The sequence below is a fragment of the Columba livia genome, chromosome 5 (assembly GCF_036013475.1).
Source record: "Columba livia isolate bColLiv1 breed racing homer chromosome 5, bColLiv1.pat.W.v2, whole genome shotgun sequence".
Classification (NCBI taxonomy): domain Eukaryota; kingdom Metazoa; phylum Chordata; class Aves; order Columbiformes; family Columbidae; genus Columba; species Columba livia.
In genome coordinates this window covers 29,517,039-29,536,861 of record NC_088606.1, presented here as the reverse complement: position 1 = coordinate 29,536,861, position 19,823 = coordinate 29,517,039, and the positions used below count along the sequence as shown (strand labels likewise).

The 19,823-nt window shown below is 41.3% G+C and overlaps 1 protein-coding gene across 9 annotated transcripts in view; it reads left to right on the top strand.

Moving 5' to 3' along the window:
- Positions 1 to 19,823, top strand: part of NUBPL (NUBP iron-sulfur cluster assembly factor, mitochondrial) — a 160,575-nt gene that overhangs the window by 100,522 nt on the left and 40,230 nt on the right. Inside the window, exon 11 of one of the 9 annotated variants that reach the window (XM_065064107.1) lies at positions 8,698 to 12,554. The exons of 5 other annotated variants lie outside the window; for them this stretch is intronic. In XM_065064107.1, coding sequence (XP_064920179.1) covers positions 8,698 to 8,736 — 39 coding nt within the window. In that variant the 3' untranslated portion in view covers positions 8,737 to 12,554. 3 more of the 9 variants (XM_065064103.1, XM_065064106.1, XM_065064104.1) reach the window with 3 other exon arrangements.

The following is a 19,823-nucleotide window of genomic DNA, read 5'->3' as shown; positions in this document are numbered from 1 at the left end:
GAGAGGCTCTGCGGGCTGTAGAGCTCATTTGCAAAGACCAAGGCACTGGAGATGCTGTGTGACAAGATAAAGGGGATTTTGGTACTTACTTCAGCTGTGCAAAGCTGCTATCAGAGCATCCCCAACCCCGAGACTGGTGTGTGAGCTCTGTACTCGGGTACCCAAGTCACAGACACTGCTCCTGTCTTTCTAGATATCGTTGGTGTGGGGTAGGTTCCCCATGCTTATTTTTCCACAAGATTTGCACTATTTGCCCAACATGCAAGAAACTTGTTCTATGCTTGGCTTTGGCTGAGAAGATTCAAATCCAGAGTTCCTAAACTTAGGAGAGGTCCTCAGCTGCCTGGCTTAGACTTTGCTGAGTACTGTCAAGAAGCATTCATCACTTCTGATAAAGCTATATTGCTTGTGGAAGGCATAAGAAACGTAGTCCTAATCACAGCTAATTATTTTTAGCCTAATGACTTGTGCTGGAGTTTGATCCTTGCTCCTAGCTTTATTGATGGTTTTTTACCTAATGAGTCTGTGACTAAATAGTCAATTCTTAGGGTAGTGTCTGGCATTGTAGCTGCTTACAGACTTGGGAAAAGGCTGGGAGGTTCTGCTTTTGGACCTTCATACCCATGTGTCATTTTAGTTTCTCATGGCCACATCTGGGCTTATATTGTTCTCGTCATTTTTATGTAACAGGATTGCTTCTAGCGGAGATGGTTGGGGGAAAGGCTCCTGCTTAAGGATGCTTGGCAATGAGATGAATCTGAATTGCTGATTTAATTTCAGAATTGACTTATAATGACAGGAGTTATAAAGATTATTATATTTTATTTTGGCAGCCTATCAACTGAGGCACGAGTATGTCAGCCACATATCACAAAAACACAGCAAAAGAAAAAAATCTTCTTGAAAATAGTTTTCAGCTTAAATTTAAGACTTATCTCTTTTTGTGGGTTCTGTTTTGCATTATAAAAATATTGGGTCTGAAGAAAAGGTGTATTCAAAGGTCTGTATTTTTCCATTATCTTCATGTATTCAGGCAGGCCTTTTTTTTTTTCAGCAAGAAGAGGACAGACACAGCTTGTCATTCTTTATGCGCCTATTGCTCTCAGTTTCTCCATTTGTATGAGGCTGGATCTGAATACCCACTTTAATCAATGCAAATAAATGACTTCTCCTAGGGAGGATGTGAGTCTTCGAACAAGCTAGTGGGGGAAGAACATCTGTTGTTCTTTAACATGGTTTTGAGGGCTTACAGATTTATTTGAAGTGTTTTCACTCATACCACTGGGATTTTCTAAAACTTGTGTTATTTCCTGTGGTCCAAAGGTTTTGTGTTTTCTATGGGAGAAAAGCAGGAGACTCCCCACACTTGCCTCCACCATGAATGCTTCCTGTTCTAAACAACGTCTATTTTAAGAATACAAAGTTCTGGTTACTTTTCGGAAATGTGTTAGCTTATTTATTATAATGACTTTTTAGTGGTACTTATGTGTACTTTCTCCTTTTTGCTTTCAGGGAATTTACTTTTTCAGTTAATATTGAAGAAATACTATAATGTATTTTTAAAGCCCAGTTTGGCTGCATATTTGGGAGAAATAAATGGAGTGAGAAACCACCTTACTAAGCCAAGCCCGTATTGGGTAGTTTTAACTTCGGAGTGTTCCTCCAGTGTGTAAATGTTGCAAATATTTTTGCATCTCATTAAGGAAAACTGTTGAAATGAACCAAAGTTCAGGAGCCCGAATGCGTCCCCACTCCGCCATCAGCTTTTGAGGGCGCGTGAGATGCCTCTCCAGGCTGGTCAGACAGGCCAGGATGAGTTTACATGTTGTTTTATCTGCTGAATCAGGAACTTGCTAGTGTCTCTCTTTAGAGGAGGAATTTCCATATAAACAGGCTTTTGCCTGCGATACCTTGAGGCTTCTAATTAATTACATTTCAGATGGAGTCGGGAAGGTTGGGGTTCACACTCCCCACTTCCTCCTGCAGGATAATAGGACCCAATGGCTATTTTGGAGAGTTACTTTTTAAAACAAGTGTTAAAAGTCTGGGAAAATGCACCTCGTAAGCATCTAGGCTTTGGAAACTTGGTCTAATAAAACCACATTTATTCGTGAGTGGCAGCACTACTGGCATCTCTTTTGTAATGCCTTGATATCCTAAGCTTTTAGAAAGCCTGTGAATTGTTGTCGCTTGTTTGCACTTTTTTTATAAACCTGTGTTTTACAAATGCATTTCTTATTAACACAAACAGTGCTACTTCACTTTTGGCTTAATCTCTCTACAGTATAAATAAAACTCTTTTTCTAAAGCAGTTTTTCTTGACTATTGGTAACACATCTAGAAATTTTTCCTCTAGAGAAAGAAATGACAGGGCTGTTTGATGCTGAATGCCTTCTTCCCTGTTGGCTTAATATAGGAAATTGTAATTGCTGTCTCAGTGAATGTTGTTTGTTTTGTTACTCTGATGGGAAAAGTATCTTCACTAATACAAAATGAAACTGCTGATAAAATGCCTTTTAATTATTAAGAGTTTAGAGCTCACAAACATGGAGAACAGTACGTGCTAAGAGTAATTTACTGAAAATATTCCCATTTTTACACTTAAGTGTTGTTTCTAAGAAAGTAGTAGTAATGAAGACATTTGGACAAACTCTGTTGAAATGGATTGCTTTCCACTGGCTGAAAAGGTCTGCCATTTTCACAGAGAACATGACTCAGAGAAGTTAAATGTTATTCAGTGTCGGTGCCTGTGTACTGAATGCTGTACATGAATCTGCAGTAGCAGATGACAGGAGGGAAGAGAGATGATGTACCAGCATTGCCTGGAATGACCTCATGCCAGGAAGCAACAGGAATTTGTTTGGCACAGCAAACATACAAGCAGAATTACATTTTTAGTGAAGGGAGGTGGGTCAGGGCAAAGCGGGGGATGCCTTATTAGTTTGTAAATGTCTTTTCCTAATGGAGGGAAATAAAGCAGTTATACTTTCAGAAATAAAAACGGGAATGTATCTGTCCCACTTCTGCCAGACATGTGCGGCTGGGGAAGATGTGACCTGGGGTGCTCAGCACCCGGGGACGTGCTGGTCCTGGTGCTTCAGAAGGGTGGCAGAACAGAAACATCAGATCTCTGCAGATCATCAGGAGTTTTCATTCCTGACACAATTTCTGCATGTTAGGGAAGCTATTGAGAAATGCATTTACAAGTGAGTAGCTGAAAACAGTTGCCACAGAACGTTACTTGAGAAACGGGATGTCTCAGTTCTTGGTCGACCTATTTTACCACAGATGATGTGTCATCCCAGGGTGGCTGTGTATCAAATCAGCATTGTAGCTGTCTTTACCACAGGAGCCGAAGTTGAAGACAATAGCAGGATATATAATCGCTGTGAAGTATTTTTCCTGACACCTGGGTGACACCAACAACCAAGGAATCATTTTGAATACCTTACTGAATTACTGTGCCAGCGCCGAAAGTAACAGGATGAAAGTTTCATCCTGTTCTGGTCAATTTTTTCTATACAAAGTGTTTCACATTTCTGGCACTTCACTGCTGTCAATTGGTCAGATAAAGATAAAAAGGTTTATGTATGGGAGCTCCAAGAGGGAATTTCCTGCTTTGAAGTGAGATTATATAATTTTCTTCTAAACAAAATGATGAATGATGGGGTTTTCTTTATTTTCTGTTTAGATTTCAGGAATTACAGTCACCATAAGATGGGATACCAATTAAACATTATTTTCAGTAGTTGGATTGGAACTCTTCTAACCAGGCACTAATCAGATCTTGAGAAGACAAACACGCAAGCAACATGAAGCTCTGTTTTTGGTTGGTTGGTTGGTGTTTTGTTTTTTTATATGAATGTCTTTATTTAACCTTATCTTCACTTGCATGGGAACAACAGTGAACTGTGGCAGGTAAAATGCACAAGACAGTTGAGAAGCACGTGAGTTAATTGTCCCAGTTGAGGATCATGACAAGTGTCTGCTGAACGCAGATTTCTGATGCAGCGTGTGCACGCACTGACTGGAGGAGCCAGCAGCCTTCAGATAGTGCCACAAAAGTTTCTGCTTCCAGACTGAAATACAAACTCATTCTGTGATTTGCTATTGAGAAAAGTCACACCCCAAACTGTGACTGCGTTGAACCTTTAGCCTGAATATTCACCTGTCCCTAATATGGAAAATGACTCATGGAAATGTTTATTCTTCACATTGCCATCTACTCTCCCCAGGAAAATGGATCTATTTACTCCGTAATGTGTCAGCACTTCTTATCGGACTGTACAATATCCCTGCTGAGGCTGGCACTGGTCAATATTTGTTAGTAGCTGGTGTTCTGTTTGTAGAAGGACAGTTGCTGTGTGAAATATGAATACTTGGGAACCATGTTCTTAAATTGCACCTGGCTGCTCCTGGCAGTTGTTACGGGTCATGATTGTTGCTTTGATTTACTCTCTGAGTAATGCCGTGTTATTTGTAGGCAATGGGTGGCCCTGCAGTTCTGAAGTGCTACCATCCACAAGGTAAAATCCTGCACCGAGAATGCCCCTCCAGCAATGGCACCTGAGCCCCCTCACTCCACCGCTTTGGGAGGAGCTCTGCTGGGCACTGGGGACTGTGGCAGTGGCAGAGCTGTCCACTCTCCTCTTCGTCAGGAAGGACTTAGTGGGGCCTCTTGGGGCACAGAGACAACTGAGCGTCAATAAAATGCTGTGAGGAAATAGCCTTCCCGTGTTAGGTCTGCACGTGAAACTAGTAAGGATGGAAACATGGAGGAAAGCTGGAACCTCTCTACTGTTTTCTGGCCTTTTGACCAAGATGACCCCTTCTGCGGCATTGTAAATCAGCAGTTTTAAGTCACGTGGCTTTGATAAACTCTATTTTTACTCTTTGGGTTACTGTACTTTTAAAAAGTAACTGAGCTCTCTGTGCACCTTTCATCAGTACCTGTGTTGCATATTATTCTTTCAATGAGGTTGAATATGTCCTGATATTTTTTGTATCATCATACTCTGGTTGCCTGTTAGTACGCTGCTCACTGATGGTTTTAGTACTGTTACTTATCGCATCACTTTGTAAAACAGATCATTATTTCCCCCCCTCTATATTGTATGAAAATGTCCCATTGTGCTTTCAGGCATTGCATGCAGTACGTCTTCTGATTTCCACTGCGGCTCAACTGCAAAACCAGAAGGAACACACACGTGATTGGTTTCTGTTTGAGTAATTGTATGTTTTGAAAAAAACCTTTACTATTCTAACATGTGCTTGTCAAGCAATACTTAGAGCAAAATGTGACAACTTTTATACCTAATGCTTTTATTGTTCTCCAAGTTCTTTTGAAAGTGTGTTATTCATAATCTTTTAAGAGAACTGTTCGTTGCTTTTTTTTTTTTTTAAAGTGGCAGTGTTTGATATGTTTGACTAAGAAATTAAACTCAGAAAGCTGTTTATGAGATACAGATTTATGGTTTCTGCTGGGACATATGAAATGCATATTTTCTGTAACCTCTGCTCTCTAGCTTAGTGCCAATAAGATATGAAATAATAGAGCCTGGCATCCATGGAGAGGTGGTCAAATTAAAATGCGAAGAGGATGATTTGTTGTTTGCATTGTAGCACAGAGAAGGTAAGGAATTGCTTGCATCTCAAAGCCAAGCTCTAAGAGTAGTGACTTCTCCGTAAATTTGAAATATTGAGACTTCTAATCCCTAGTTGTAAAAAAGAATTAATTTCACTCCTGTGATACATTGTGTAGAACTGCATCAGTGTCTCTGTAGGAGGCCAGTTACTGCTTGACAAGACTGGCAGCCGTGAAGTTCCCTGGCAGTGAACGCCTTAGTCTTCAAGAGAATCATTGCGTTTTGATTAAGATCAATTTATTGGCATTACTGTACACAAACAATTTGATTAAACCCTTGAAATTGCTGAATGCTGAGGGATTTTGTTCTATAAGACACCTGAGACTTTAATTTGGCAGGTGGTCCAAAAATCATTGGGTGACCTCTGGTCTGAGGTGCCCAGCTCTGCTGATGCATGGGGGGGCACACGGTGCACAAGTCGTGCTGATCCATCCTCTCTCCCAGGAAACCTCCACTGGGCTCACTTCAAGCCTTGCTTCCCCTGAGGGAGTTTTGGGCATTCCTGCTCTTTTAACGAGCTACACTGGAAGATACTCTTGCGAAACAATGATCCCATAAGAGCAGAAATACAGTCAAAGCTAATTCATCCTGGAGCTTGTATTAACTGCTCATTACCAGCATTTGTCATGTTTTCTTTAACTGTTGTTTTGGTGTAAGCAATGTCAAGTGATCTGACAACAGCAGAAGATCACACTGCTTTCAGAGGCTTAGATGCAGTTTAAGTGTTTTCTAGCAGTTAGCAGTCATCTGCAGACTAGCATCTCTTTATGGGGGCCACCCGTTCTGCAGCCCGATCCAGATTTCAGCCTGAGAGCACTATTTGGTGCGATTACCAACGCTGTTGTTTCTGTTGTGTTGTGCTGTTGACTTGCGTAGCATCATGCAAAGCACGCGTTGCACAGTGCTGCTCTGCACCGGGGCCCCGGCAGCGTGCTGGTCCATCACAGTATGGTGCAGTGATCCTGACAGTCTTGCTAAAGGGACGCAAAACATTGTGTGAAATGTTGGTGTTTGTAATACACGCCCCGGACCAAACCCCTTCCTTGTGTTACGGGGGCTCAAAACACCGGCTCCCTCTGGAAAGAGGAAAATCAGCCCACACTCTCACAGTTCTCACTGGGAGAACTATAAAAGGAAGGTGCTTTTCCTAACATTTATCAGTATGAGAAATTTTCCCAAGCAAGTGAACCCCTTGGGAGACAGAGGAGGCTGTGGGAACGGGCTACCAGCCCTGGGGCTCAGTGGTGGGCTGAGCATGGCTCATCTCCTAGAGCCCCCGATGAGCGCGCAGCCCATTCCTGCTGCTTCCTCATGGATTCCACACTTTTGTGGTTGTAAATCAAATCCAGGTGCTACAGCTCCCTTTTACACCCTGCCCAGCACTGCCCGCTCGTTCCTTGCGATGGGTGCTCGGGGGCCGCACCGACGGAAGGGGCAGGCGGTGACAGTTCTCAGCAAGGGACGAAGCTCTGTGTGCAGAGGCACGTGCTGGGACTGCATGGAAATACAGGCAATAGAGATGCACACAAGTCTGTGTTTGCAAACTAACTGCAGGGTTTGTTTAAAGAAAAAAGGTCCTGTAGAAGTGCGGTTTTCACTAGGAGACAAGGAAGAGGGAGAGCAGAAGGGGTAAAGAGTTGTGGTTGCATAGGGAAGCTCTCACACATGTAACTAAGGCAATAATCCTCCAATTTAGAAATTTGACCTAGGCCCTCTCTTCCAAAGAGAAGCATCACTTATTTTTCTCACGGCTGTGAGAATCACCCTTCCTGCCATAACTTTCCCAAACAAGGGGATGTTTCTTCTCATAACTTGAATCTCGCTGTTCTGTTTTGGGGATGAAACAACAGCCTTTACTAATCTAAAAGAAAATAAGCGGCTTGGGGGCAGGTTTTTTTACCGCTAAGGTTCATTCTGCATTGCAAAGAGCTTACAGATCACAACTATGTTTAGCTGTTGTATCGTGTAGAGTCACCTTTTTAACATCAGAGTAAAGTCACGGTGCTAAACTCTTCAGCAGCTCTGTGCAAACACTTGTGCAGTACCATTGCATAGTCCTTGTGCTCCATCCACTTGTTTCTTCAAGTGGCTGTAAAAGCATGAAACAACGCACAGCTGTTTATCTTGCAATTATCTAATTATCTTTGATAGGAATAGGATGTAAAAAATCACATTAAATTTGTTTGAAATTTGCTAAAAAGCTTATTTGCGACTAACCACATACAACCTGTAAACTGCATCTACAAAGAAACTGATATAGAAAAATTAACACTTCTTTTCATAAAAAAAATTCCCCTCCAAAAGTTTGTGACTTTTTTTTCATTGACTTTCCTTTTGTCTTTCAGTATTTAAAAAATAAGCCCAGAAATAAGCTACCTGCTTCTTACCTTTTACTGCTTTCTTTAAATTACTGTTATTCAACAGAGAACATTGAGCTAAATCTTAGGTATAAGTTCTAAATAGCAGGAGATTTAGGAGCTGGCAGCAACATTTGGTTGAAGACTTAGAATACACCAATCTAAGCAGTATAGTAATTTGAGGTTGATTCCATTAATTTAGTTCTTTACCAGAAAACACCCTTTTTTTCTTGGCTTTATCTTAATGACGGATACCAAGAAACTTTTGTTCCTTGGTAATTTCATATTTAATGCATACACATACAACGTGTTAAAAGAAGCTTTTTTCAATACATTTATTCATTCTTCTAAAATATGTACACACTTTTCTTTACCTTTTCAAAACAGAATTGGTAATATTAAGTCTTTGATTTTCAAACGGGAAAGAATCACAGCTTATTTTATAAGGATTTTTGTTCCAAATCTTTGTCTGTCGTATACTGGGTCATTGTTAAAATGATTTCTGCAGTTCCTATTATGTGCATGAATTTGAAAGGCTTTGACAAAAATAAATAGGTGTGCAATCACTTCAGATCGTTTGCTAAATATATAATGATAGGATGTACACCACATGTAATTGCTTCTATATCCAACTAATTGATTGCGACTACGTTTTTGTGATGTTCTCTTCTAAAAGTGTACAATTCATGTTTCAGGATATGCTGCAACTTACCTTTATAACAACGATATTTTGACCCAGCTTATGCAAGTATTGAGATTTCAAAGAAGAAAAGGAAGCAATTCTCCCCCTTTTCAAAGCACCGTTGGTGTGGCTGGGTAAAGGACCACAGCATGTTCTGAGAAGAGATTTGCTTTGCAAACTGTGGGTTGATTTGTCTAGTTTTGAGATGGCTTGATCAGATGCCCCTGGAATCTTCCCCCGAGATCTACAGAACAAATAGATTTGTCACTAATGTTAACAGGAGAGTCAAGGAAACTTGCTAGATGTGTCATCTGAGGAATCCACTCTGTTATATTGCTAAAAAATACAGGGAGATGGCATAGATCACAGCTTGGATTAGGTAGCTGTCACCAGGAAGAGAAAAATTGGGCTTTAGCCCAATTTTGTAATGTTAAAAAAAATACACAGAAGGAATGGAATTATCTCAGTCTCTGATACAACAGTTTGTACAAAGATATCATTTTCATTTGCATCCTGAATACTTGATGCCTGCATACCAAGAAGGTATAGTATTTCTACAGAAAATACCCACGTACTCAAATTTGGCACACAAAAGAATCCCTGCTCCAGGGAACAAACAGGTCTGAACTAACTGAATGCCTGTGAAGAGATGTAAACCTGTCCCGAGGAAGGGATGCAAACCGCACTATCAAAACAATTTAGAAGCTTTTTTCAGTCCGGATTCCTCTCTGCCTGTAATTTCGGCATTCATACAACAATAAGGCATTTGTGTAGCTACTTTTGTATAAGGACACAATACTTGGTATGTTTATTTATGTATTGTGCCTAATAACACTCCACCTAAAACCTGTGTGCTTCATATTTTCTTTGCATGTAGAGCTGACTATAAACATCCATGCTAAATGCCTGTGCTCCTGGGCTAAAATAACGAAACGAAGGCCCTACCTCAAAATTTTTGAAGAATTCAATTTTCCTCTTCCTTTAGATGGGAACACTTTTCTTTCTCCTCACCACCATAACTCTTCCTGTTATGCCAGAGACAATAAACGAAGAAAAAAGTTTGTGATTTAGTATTGTTTTCACAGAACAATTAAAAAAATTGTTCTATTAAAATGGTATTATTTATATGGATTCACCTGTCTAGATATGACTCATGTGAGGACAGAAATGCAATTGTTTTGGGAAATGGTGAGTGGAAATCACTTCTAAAGAGGAAAGGGTCATCTTGAGTGTGTATGAAGAAACACTACCAGATATTCTTTAAGAACAGCCGGTAACTATCAACTTCTATTTCAAAACCGCTTGGCATGGCCTTATTCTAGTGTTTTCCCCATGCAAAAAAACATCTAAAAATGCTTCTGCTTCTGCTTATTAGCATAAACAGCTTTAACAACACATTGAAAGTGACTTCTACATCTGGTTGCCTAGTAATTTATTAATAAGCACATGCTGCTTAATAAATGATTATTTTTTGTAAAAAGCATTAAGAATTTATGTTTGAGGTTTTTTTCTTTTTAGAGAAGTCAGAAAATAGTTTGGAGTTTGAGGGTTTTTTTCTCTTTTTATCTGCTGTAGATATCTGTATTTTACATCAAGATACCAGGTGGTGCACAAAAGGCGAAGCTGCAAAGGTCAAGGAAAACATCTTTTCAATGCAATGAGACAGTGAAATGCTGAACAGGGAACCTAACTCTGGAAGGGCGCTGTTGGCTGTGAATAATTTAAAGATTCAAAGCCAGTACTGGGTTTTGCTTTATGATTTTGCATTAGAATGATGACCTTAGCCTGGAACAGCCCTGTCATCCAGATTTTTTCTGATGGCTGTTTCAGTTTTCTTTTTCCATACTGAGATATGGTTAGTTAGAGCTTACATTTTTACCACTTGGATTTGTGTTTCAAGCTTACTTCTTGTGGCTCGGAGCTTTGATGAGCAAGATATAACCTCTCTGTTTCCAATATGCTTTTATGCATGATATACCTCCTCATATGCACGGCATACCTACTAAAGAAATGATAATTATCAAGCTGCACAGTCTGTATACGGCCTGTCAGGGCATCTCTACACTTGCTGAGTATTGATTTTTCCGCACAATATGAATTAATGGAAAATTTCAAATCCTAAAGTCCCTTCTCTGACCTGCTGCTCTAAACAGCATTTCGGAGGGAGCATTATCAAAACAGGGATCTGAGTGATTGACAGAGGAGCTGGGCATTGGAGTGCTTGGCGTATTTGCACAGTTTGGGACAATTAAAACTAAGGAAGAAATGGGGAACGGCAGGGAAGTGCAAAACACTTTTATCCAACTTGAAACTAGATGACTTCAGACACCAAAAGGTTCCTCTCCTGTGGCAGCTTTCAAGCAGCTCTCACAGACTTCAGCTGGCACCAGCTGATGCTATACAGGGAGAATTCAGTCATCGCTGGCCTTTTCTGGCTTTATTTCCAGGGGCGAAAGAGGTCAGAGTGGCTAAAATAAAGTCAGCATAAGGTCTCAAAAACGTTAATATTTTAAATCATGTGTTTTATATTGCTTGATGTGACCTCCAGATCTAAGCAAACAAAAATCAAGGTGAGAACAGAACGTCAAGAGCTAATATTGACTTGGAGTGATCCCAAGTTCAGTACTGCCAAAACTGAATTTGCAAACCATCAGGCTGCATAAAACTCATTATCTGCTTAGGGAGAACTAAAAAACCAGCCAACCAACCAACCAACCAACAAATTATTTGCCTGTGGTTTTTGAGACTCTATTTGAGGCAGTATTCACAGGTTTCTGCAAATGTGGAGACTAGAACCTTACTATTTTGTGTTCCTGGAAGTCAACACAATAAACTCCCACATTAGGAGTATTTTAATGAAATAGTGAAAATTGGCAAAATTGCAGGTTGTGGAGATAAGAGGGCAAAACCCCATTGCTGTTAAAGTATTGCTTAGATACTGACAGGAAAGATTGGCTTTCTGTAGCCATATTTTAGTGCAGCTGCTGTGGTGAATTGGGTGAATAAGGTGGTAAATAGGGCTGATCAATGAAAGAGGAAATCCTGTGGCAGCAGACAGTGGCTGCAGTGTGACTGCAAGTGAATGAAGGTCTCGGACAGAATGACTCTTCAAAGGACCTCACCTATCTCCTGAATTAGATGGACCAGAGCAAAAAAATGAGGGACTTTGCTGGACGCAAGCATCTTCATCCCCTCTAACATCAGACAAACACAGACAATTACCCTCCTGGAACACCCACCCTTACCACAAGCTGTGTACGTATTTTTGCAGGAGGCCCAAACCTGCCGTGGTGTGTGTGAGCACCAGGCAGGACAGGATGCAGGATGGGTGGTTGGTCTCAGTGCTGCGTCTGGCCTTCTACTGATGCTCCAGTGAAGCGGCTACTGAGGACTCTATGCAATCACCTAAAATTGCTCTGGTTTCTGCTCTTTTGTACCAACCAGATCAGTACATACAACATGGAGACTGGAATAAGCTGTATCACTGATGCATAAGACACCAGGTCAACTGGTTGGGAACTTTCTGGAAAAATATTGTTTCAGCAATGAATGGTGACTGAATAAAGCCAAGTCTTGACATAATTCCATTTCTCTGTTATTTCTATTTCTCTTCCTTTCCTCTCTCTAGCTCATGGCCTTCATTCCTTCTTACCTTCTTATCCCTTTTGTTATTCAGTTGCCAGTGTTGCAATCTTCCTGTGCCTAGAGCATCTCTTAGTCCCGGTTCTGCTTCTTGCTAGACTGGCACCAGGTGTTCAGAGATCCAGGAGGCCTACCCTGAGACCTAGAAGTTAATATGCATAGCTTACACGCAGCCTCTACAGCTACCCTTTTTCTTTTTTGTCCATGTAATCAAACTTTTTCTTTCTTTTTTCTTTTTTCTTTTTTCTTTTTTCTTTTTTCTTTTTTCTTTTTTCTTTTTTCTTTTTTCTTTTTTCTTTTTTCTTTTTTCTTTTTCCTTTTTCCTTTTTTCTTTTTTCTTTTTCCTTTTTTCTTTTTTCTTTTTTCTTTTTTCTTTTTTCTTTTTTCATTGAAAATATTCATAAACAGGCTCTCTGCCGTTGTTTCCCCAGTCCTGGGCCCTGCTTCTGCTAGGCTTGTAAATATTTTAAATTAAAAAAATATATACTTTATTATATATTAATAAATTCTGCTGAGCTTTTAACTTCTTTTAGAATCCTTCATCTTGACAGTGCTCCTAATGTCTTCAGGTTCAGGCGTTGTCTCAAATGTGCATAAGCAACGTGAGAGGTGAAGAGGTTACTGATCCATATGAATTTACTTTTTTGACTTTTTCTTCAGGGTTTTTCTCCGTATGTAATGCTTTCCTATTTGTACTTCCTCTCACTTTCTTTTTCCTTGGTCAGATGAAAGTGTGCTAGCGCACAGAGCTCCTTGGTAACAACAGCCTTTGTGTGTGGTGAAGGGCAAAGAGGTGAGATATTCCCATCCAAGATAGAAGGAGAGATGAAAAGAAGGACACACAAGGAAGCGTATTCACAGCATGAACATTAGTAACCCGTGTCTACTAAACACGCAAAGGTTGGTGTTTCTGGCCAAGTAAAATGCCTTGATCACAGTTGCCAAGTGAGTCGGTGTGTTTTCTATATAAGTTTGGAGGCATGGCCCAAAAATGCTGCTTGTGGCAACAGTTCTTAAAGCTCACCATTAGATTCCTGTCCTGTTCATACATATGTCAGATGTCCCTTCCACACTGAGAGACCAGGGTCACTGACCATTCACACAGACTTGGAAAGCACCGGTTTTTCAAATGTCCAACTGGTTTCCATTTCCATTAAGCCTTAGTGCACCTAGTTTTGACCAGCCTTGTTACGTATCACCAACCCCTGAGTATTCCTCAGTCCCAGTATCCCCAGGGTTTCTGGAGATTTTGTAACTATCTAGCCAATTGTGAGATAATGGATATTTGAAATACTGATCAGATCAGTGAGTAAAAGTTGTTTTGAGAGTTAGGAGAACCACCTGCCTGGTGCCTCTGAGGAGCAGCGCTCCTTCCCTCCTCTGCTCCTTCACAGATGGAAATCTGGGATAACAGACCGGTAGTGTTTTCAAACAGCTCCTCAGCTGCTGAAAGCAGCGACCCAGGGCTGCTCAGAGCCAGGAGGAAGAAGGCACTGCTGTAATGACTTTGGGGATGGAGCGGGTGTTGTGAGACTGGGTCATGATGCTCCCAATGGTGGTGGAAAGAGAAGCAGTGATGGAGAGAATCATCTTGTCACTCCAGTGTCCTTTAATAAGACACAATCCGCTTTGGAAGCTTATTTCTGTATGCTAATAAAATGGAATTGCATTTCTGAAAAGTGTTAATATCAGCACAGTATGCAGACTTTTATACAGACTTTTATAGTGAAAGAAAAGAAGTCCATAGCCTATTTTACGCTAGCAATCACTACTGTTAATCAGTCTTTGTTATCTCTAAATTGAAGTAATACTGTGAGCTACTCGTGCTTGCTGCTTAGCTTCACTTAATTGTCCAGACATTTGACTCAGCGCTGACGAACCTAGATGCCAAGTCCATATGCTGACAGGTTGCCCTGCACTGAGGGGACTGTTAGTTAGCAAGCTGCCCATTTAATGCTGAACACGTGGGGACTGCTGTGTAGTGTGAATATGCTGGCCCAGCAGACTTGTTCCAGTGCCAAAATGCTTCACAATTGGACATAATTTTTCAATGTCACATTCCCTTTCAGGGAACTCTCCTGACAAGTACAGGCTTTTGTTTTCTTCCCTCTGAACCACCATTGGGTGCTCAGAGATCCAGGAAGTAAAACCTGCCCTGAGACCTAGGAGTGCTTTGCAGGGCTTGCACACCACCTCCCTTCCCATGCTGAGGTAGAAGTGGCCACAGAATCATTTAGTTGCCCCCGTTGCCTCCCATTATCCCTTCTAGGAGATACACAATTAAAAGTTGTGGGCCAGCTTTTCTGAAAGGAATGGTTCTTCCTCGCATCACCGGTTCACTGGCACAATGGGCTGGATCCAGCCTGTTGTGTTCCTTCAGAGCCCCTCAGTTGGGAGGACAGAAGCAGCTGTATCTCCCTCCAAGGTGTCAGAGAAGCTCAGCATACTAGAAAGACCGAATTAATGTTTTTCTAGGCATTATCTGGGCTCTCTTCCCTCTCAGCACAGCTCACTCTTCAGGCTGCTGGGGGCAGTTCAAGGGTAACAGCAGACTCCCCGGGGCCCTCGGATATTGTTGGGTAAATCCAGCTCTAGGTCTTTACAAAAAGTGAAGAGTGAAGAAGTGTGAAATAATAAAGTGAAAGGTGAGAACAGGTCACTGATTATATTGAATGATACCATCAGTCATCACTTTTGCCCTTTTTTGTCAGTTCTGTTTTTATGGACAGACCCACAGCTTTGCTTACCTTTTCATGGGGCTGTGCTGTGGTGAAGCCTGCAGAAGCTTTCCTTCTCGCCAGTAATCATACCCATCTCTGTTTTGTTCCTCACTTGCTGAGGATGGAGCAGTACCCACTGTTGGTGCTGTGCTCTGGTCAGCCAGAATGAGGTCTGTCAAAAAGAAAAGAAAAATAAAAGCGGGGGGAGCATTTATTTCCTTCTTGTGGGGCTCAGCAACATTTTGAAGCTTGGGCTTCAGCAGGGCAGTGAATGTGACTTGGTATTTTAAAGCTAAGCGGACTGCGTAGTCCTTTCTCAGTCCATGGCATCATGGATGGTCGTGCATTGTGCTCTTAGCAGTTTATTAGTTTGATGTTTCACTTGCTTTCACATTTTGAAATTGAGATTTCTGTACCTCCAACAGGCTAGGGAAGCCCCAGAAACAGACTTAATGTTACATGGAGTTGGAAACTTTTGGACAGACCTTTTTCTTTTGAGAAATGCTTATTCGCTGAAGCCGAGCTGTGCAGGAGACCTTGATTTTGTTTTTTTTCTTTTTTGGACTGGCTTTTTGCTGTAGATTGTATTATTATATAACCCTAATTTTAGTTAGTACAAAATGAAATGCAGAATTAAAAAAAATAAAGGGGGGGGGGGGAGAAAAAGGGTGAAATGTTTAGATTTGCTGGATTTTTAGTGCTGTTTTGTGGCAAATGCCAATTTTTCAGTCCGCTCTGGAGTGAAGCAATTTTTGCAACAGCAGCTCATGTGAGAGACATTTTGAAATCTGACCAGCACTGTGTGCTGACCTGCTTTGCTCATCCTCCTCTTTCCAGGTGGTTGTGCTGTGCAACTTTTGCTGTGGGCTGTGGTGTAACCTGTTAGGAATCACTAGAGAGGTTGTCTGGCTATCAGCCTGGAGAGAAGAGTGTGGCAGCAGTGAGCGACTTCTGCTGAGGAGAGGCAGAAGGGATGCCTGGAAAATGGAGGAGCCTCGCTGGCTGCAGCCCTGGGTTTTGAAAGACTGAGGGGAGACTTTCAGTAGCTTTATTTATTATTTGCGTGACAGTGTCCTCTGCAGAAAGGAAAAGAAAGTAGAAGAGGAGAAAGGAAACATAAAGAGATGATCAAGTTTTCACAACAAAAAAGTTGCAAAATTACTTAAAATTTTGTAAGAGGAAGAAAAGGGAAAAAAATGTGAGCAAGTGAAGGTGAAGAAACAGCAGGTGACTCAGTGCTGCATTGAACACACTGACAGAAAAGTCAGGATGGCTGTGATTGAGAAGCTGTGGAGCCTGAAATTATAGAGAAAAGTGGGGAAAAAAAAGGAAAGAGCAAATTCAAGAGAGGATAAACCCAAAGAATATGGTGAGATTCCCTTCCTAGTAATTTTGTGGAAATGAACAGTGGTTCTGGGCATGAGGTGCTATTTTCTGTGTGTTGAGAAAGCAGTAAGCTCCCTGACTTTTGGTACCTTTTCCTGCCTACTTCAATGTCTTGAAAGACATGGTATTGTCCTGAAGTCTGACGACAGGAATAGGCTATGCCATGAAATTCCATCAGTTTTAATTTATCTGGCTACCATGGATGTCACAGGGCAGGAGTATCATGCAATTACTCTTTAATTATATGATTAGTTAATAGGTTTTCCTATTAAACACCATGTAACTACATGGAGATTACCATGTAATTACCTTTAGTAGATCCAAAACTAATTAGCATATAACCTGTATTCTTGCCTTGTGGTTCAGAAGGCTATAATCTTGTAATGATATGGTACTCACTGTGCTGTTTGCCTGCCACTACACGCTAATTTCCTTGCAGTTAAACGCACAGTAGTTTTCATACAAGTAGTATTTGTGCCCTGTTGCCAGTTGTCCTATAAACTTGTGCCCCTGTTGGCTTTGACAATGACTTAAACCAATTACGTTTTCAAATTGCCTTTGTGAAGTGCTTTCGTTACACCTCTTGCTTGCTGCTAAGCTGTGAACTCAGCTGGATGTGAACTGTAAAAACAATCCTGAGATAGGCGCCTTGATTAGCTTCATTCATTTGCTTCATGGCACCACATCTAGTAGAAAATGTATGTGCCCATGTTACTGATGTTTACTGTTCATTTGTGGAAAGCAAAGATTTCTGGGTAGCAGATGCTGCAAGTAAGGCACCAGTTCAACTATCGTAATGAAATTACGTGCACTTTAAAGATAAGCATCCCTGTCCAAGTTTTAGTGGAGGTAAATTCTTTCTGTGTGTTTCTCTTTTAAAATTCAACTGAAATATTGGTGAGCAAAGCTGGCTTGCTTGATAAACAGATGCTAAGTTATATCTTTTAGTAGATGAATAAAAATATTTTAAAAATATTTGCTCTCTGTTTTTGCATATGTAAGAGCAAATTAACTGTGTTTATTCTGCAGTGTATTCTTTGCTATTCAGTTTCTAATGAAGGGCTCCATCATACTTCTCAGCTGCGATAGGACAGGAAAAATTACCACTATAAATGGAATCTGTTTTCCTTTTCCTCTTCCTTTTCATTTCCATTTCCCTTTCCTTTTCCTTTTATTTTCCTTCATTTTACCCAGTACCAGTGCCTTTGAGTGATTTTCCCTGACAGAGCAGAACTACAGATTATTTTTCCTTGGTCAAGAGATGAGCAAACGTAAATTGTACACAGCAGTATTTGGTCTCTGTAAGACACAAAATTTCGCATCCTGTGGGCTATAAATCTTGCCACTTTATACAGGAATGGTGCAAGCTACAACTGTTCCTCCTTCAGCTTTGAGACTTACCCAGTAATTTGCCATTAAAATGAATAGTGTTTTTCAGGGATTGCCTCTTAGCTACAATAATGATTTCTGCACTGATAATTTTTACTGTGCCTAGTATGTGATTTCAGAAGCTAATGCCAGTTATTTGGATGTCAGTATGTACCTTGTCAGTGGCTTTTTGCATTAGCTCTCCACCCCATCAGCCTTCCTGACTGGTGCCTATAAAGACTGGTCAATCAGATGACAGAACTTTTTCATTGGTTCATTAAAAATATTAAAAAGAGAAGGAACATATTCAAATCAGTAATGTGTGGGGGGGTGTTCTTGCTATTTTTACTTTATGCATTATTTGCAAGCAGGAGTTTGGACGTAACCACAATAAAGCAATGCCCCAAATCTCAGAAGTTATATGTGTAGCCACCAGCAGGACTTTGATGATTCTGAACATAATACAGAATGAAATAATCCTCAGACACAGCATAAACAAACTTCTCACACTCCCATCATGGTGCAGTTTCGAATGTTACGTTTTTTTGTCAGGATCTCTTTCACCAGAGATCCCTGGAACACCACGGGGAGAAGAAGAAGATCGCTGTGGCCCCGAGTAGCTTCCCTAGGAGCCAGCTGGGGATTTTCTTGGCTGCACGTGGGAGCAAACAGCAGCATCAGCGATGGACTTACCCTTGAGGGTCTGAGCAAGCATCCCCAGGGCCATGCAGGCCGGTGTCAGGTCGGCGCTCATGGCTGTCCCAGGAGGAGCTGTCTGTCGTGATGGGCACGGTCGCACATGGTCAGACGTGCAGTGAAGTGGCGCTGAGCTGTAATGTCTGTACATGGGCAACCAGCCTGCGTTTGGGGTCTGTGGGTCTTGTGGCCCATCAGTCTCTTGCTACACCCACGCATACCCATGTGCTCCCAGGCAACAGTATTTTAAGTTATGATTAATTACAAATACAGTGATTTGCTGCCTGCAGCTCCGCCTGGCCTCCCGCCATCCTGCGGTATCTTCTGCCCCTCTTTGCCTCCTGGCCTGGTTCCTCTCCAGCTGAACTCAGACCCTCACCTGGTTCACATCCACCTTCCCAAAGTCCAGCTACCATCCTGCAATGCTCCTCATGTTGTTTACAGTTTTCCTTGAACCTAGAGTAAGCTCACACATTTAAATCCAGTCTGAAAAAAATTGCCATGTTGTTCCTACTCTTTGCTCAGAGGGTCTTCTAAGGATGGGAGGACCTTGAAGGCACTGATGTTTTTAGAGTGGCGGGTAAGTTGTGTTAGCAAGGTGGGCTGGTTGTGGTTTGTGTCTGTTTAATTCTCCTGTGGCCCAAATGGCTTGTGCCCTGTTAGAATTCTGTCACCTGCAGGTGCAATAAATGCACTTCACATTTCCATGTTCAGGCTGCCCGAGAAAATATGCAGCGGGAGCCAACCCAGGCTGAGACCTGGAGATTGCTGCCGATCCTGCTGCCCAGGATCTGTATCCTTCTCTCTGACAGTGACATTCTGCTGGTTTGGACTGCATAGGATTTTTCCCAGGCAGTTCTGCATGTCTTTGAGTAGTTTCATCTAGACTGTATCTCCCTAGCCTGTTTGTGCTGGGGAATGTCATGTGAGACAGAGTCAGAAGCCTTGATAAGTCAAGATATATGACATGCACTTATTCTTTTCTATCTGCTAGGTCTGCTTCTTTGTCAGAGAAGGAAATTACGATAGTTTGACATGACTTGTTCTCGGCAAATCCATTATTGGCTTTTACTCATCTCCCCCTCTCTCTCTCTCTCTCTCTCTTCTTCTAAGGTCCTTGAAGTGGCTTATTTATTTGCTCCAATATTTTTCCTGACTACTATAAAAGGGATTTTGCTCCTGAAACCATCTCTCTTTTTTTTGTTTTTTTAATAATTTTCATTAGTTAGCTCAATAAAATGCATGAAGTCACCCCATTAACTGTTTCTGATGTGTACCTCTACACTATCTAAGCTACAAAACTCTGCCGCTTCTACAGTATTTACAC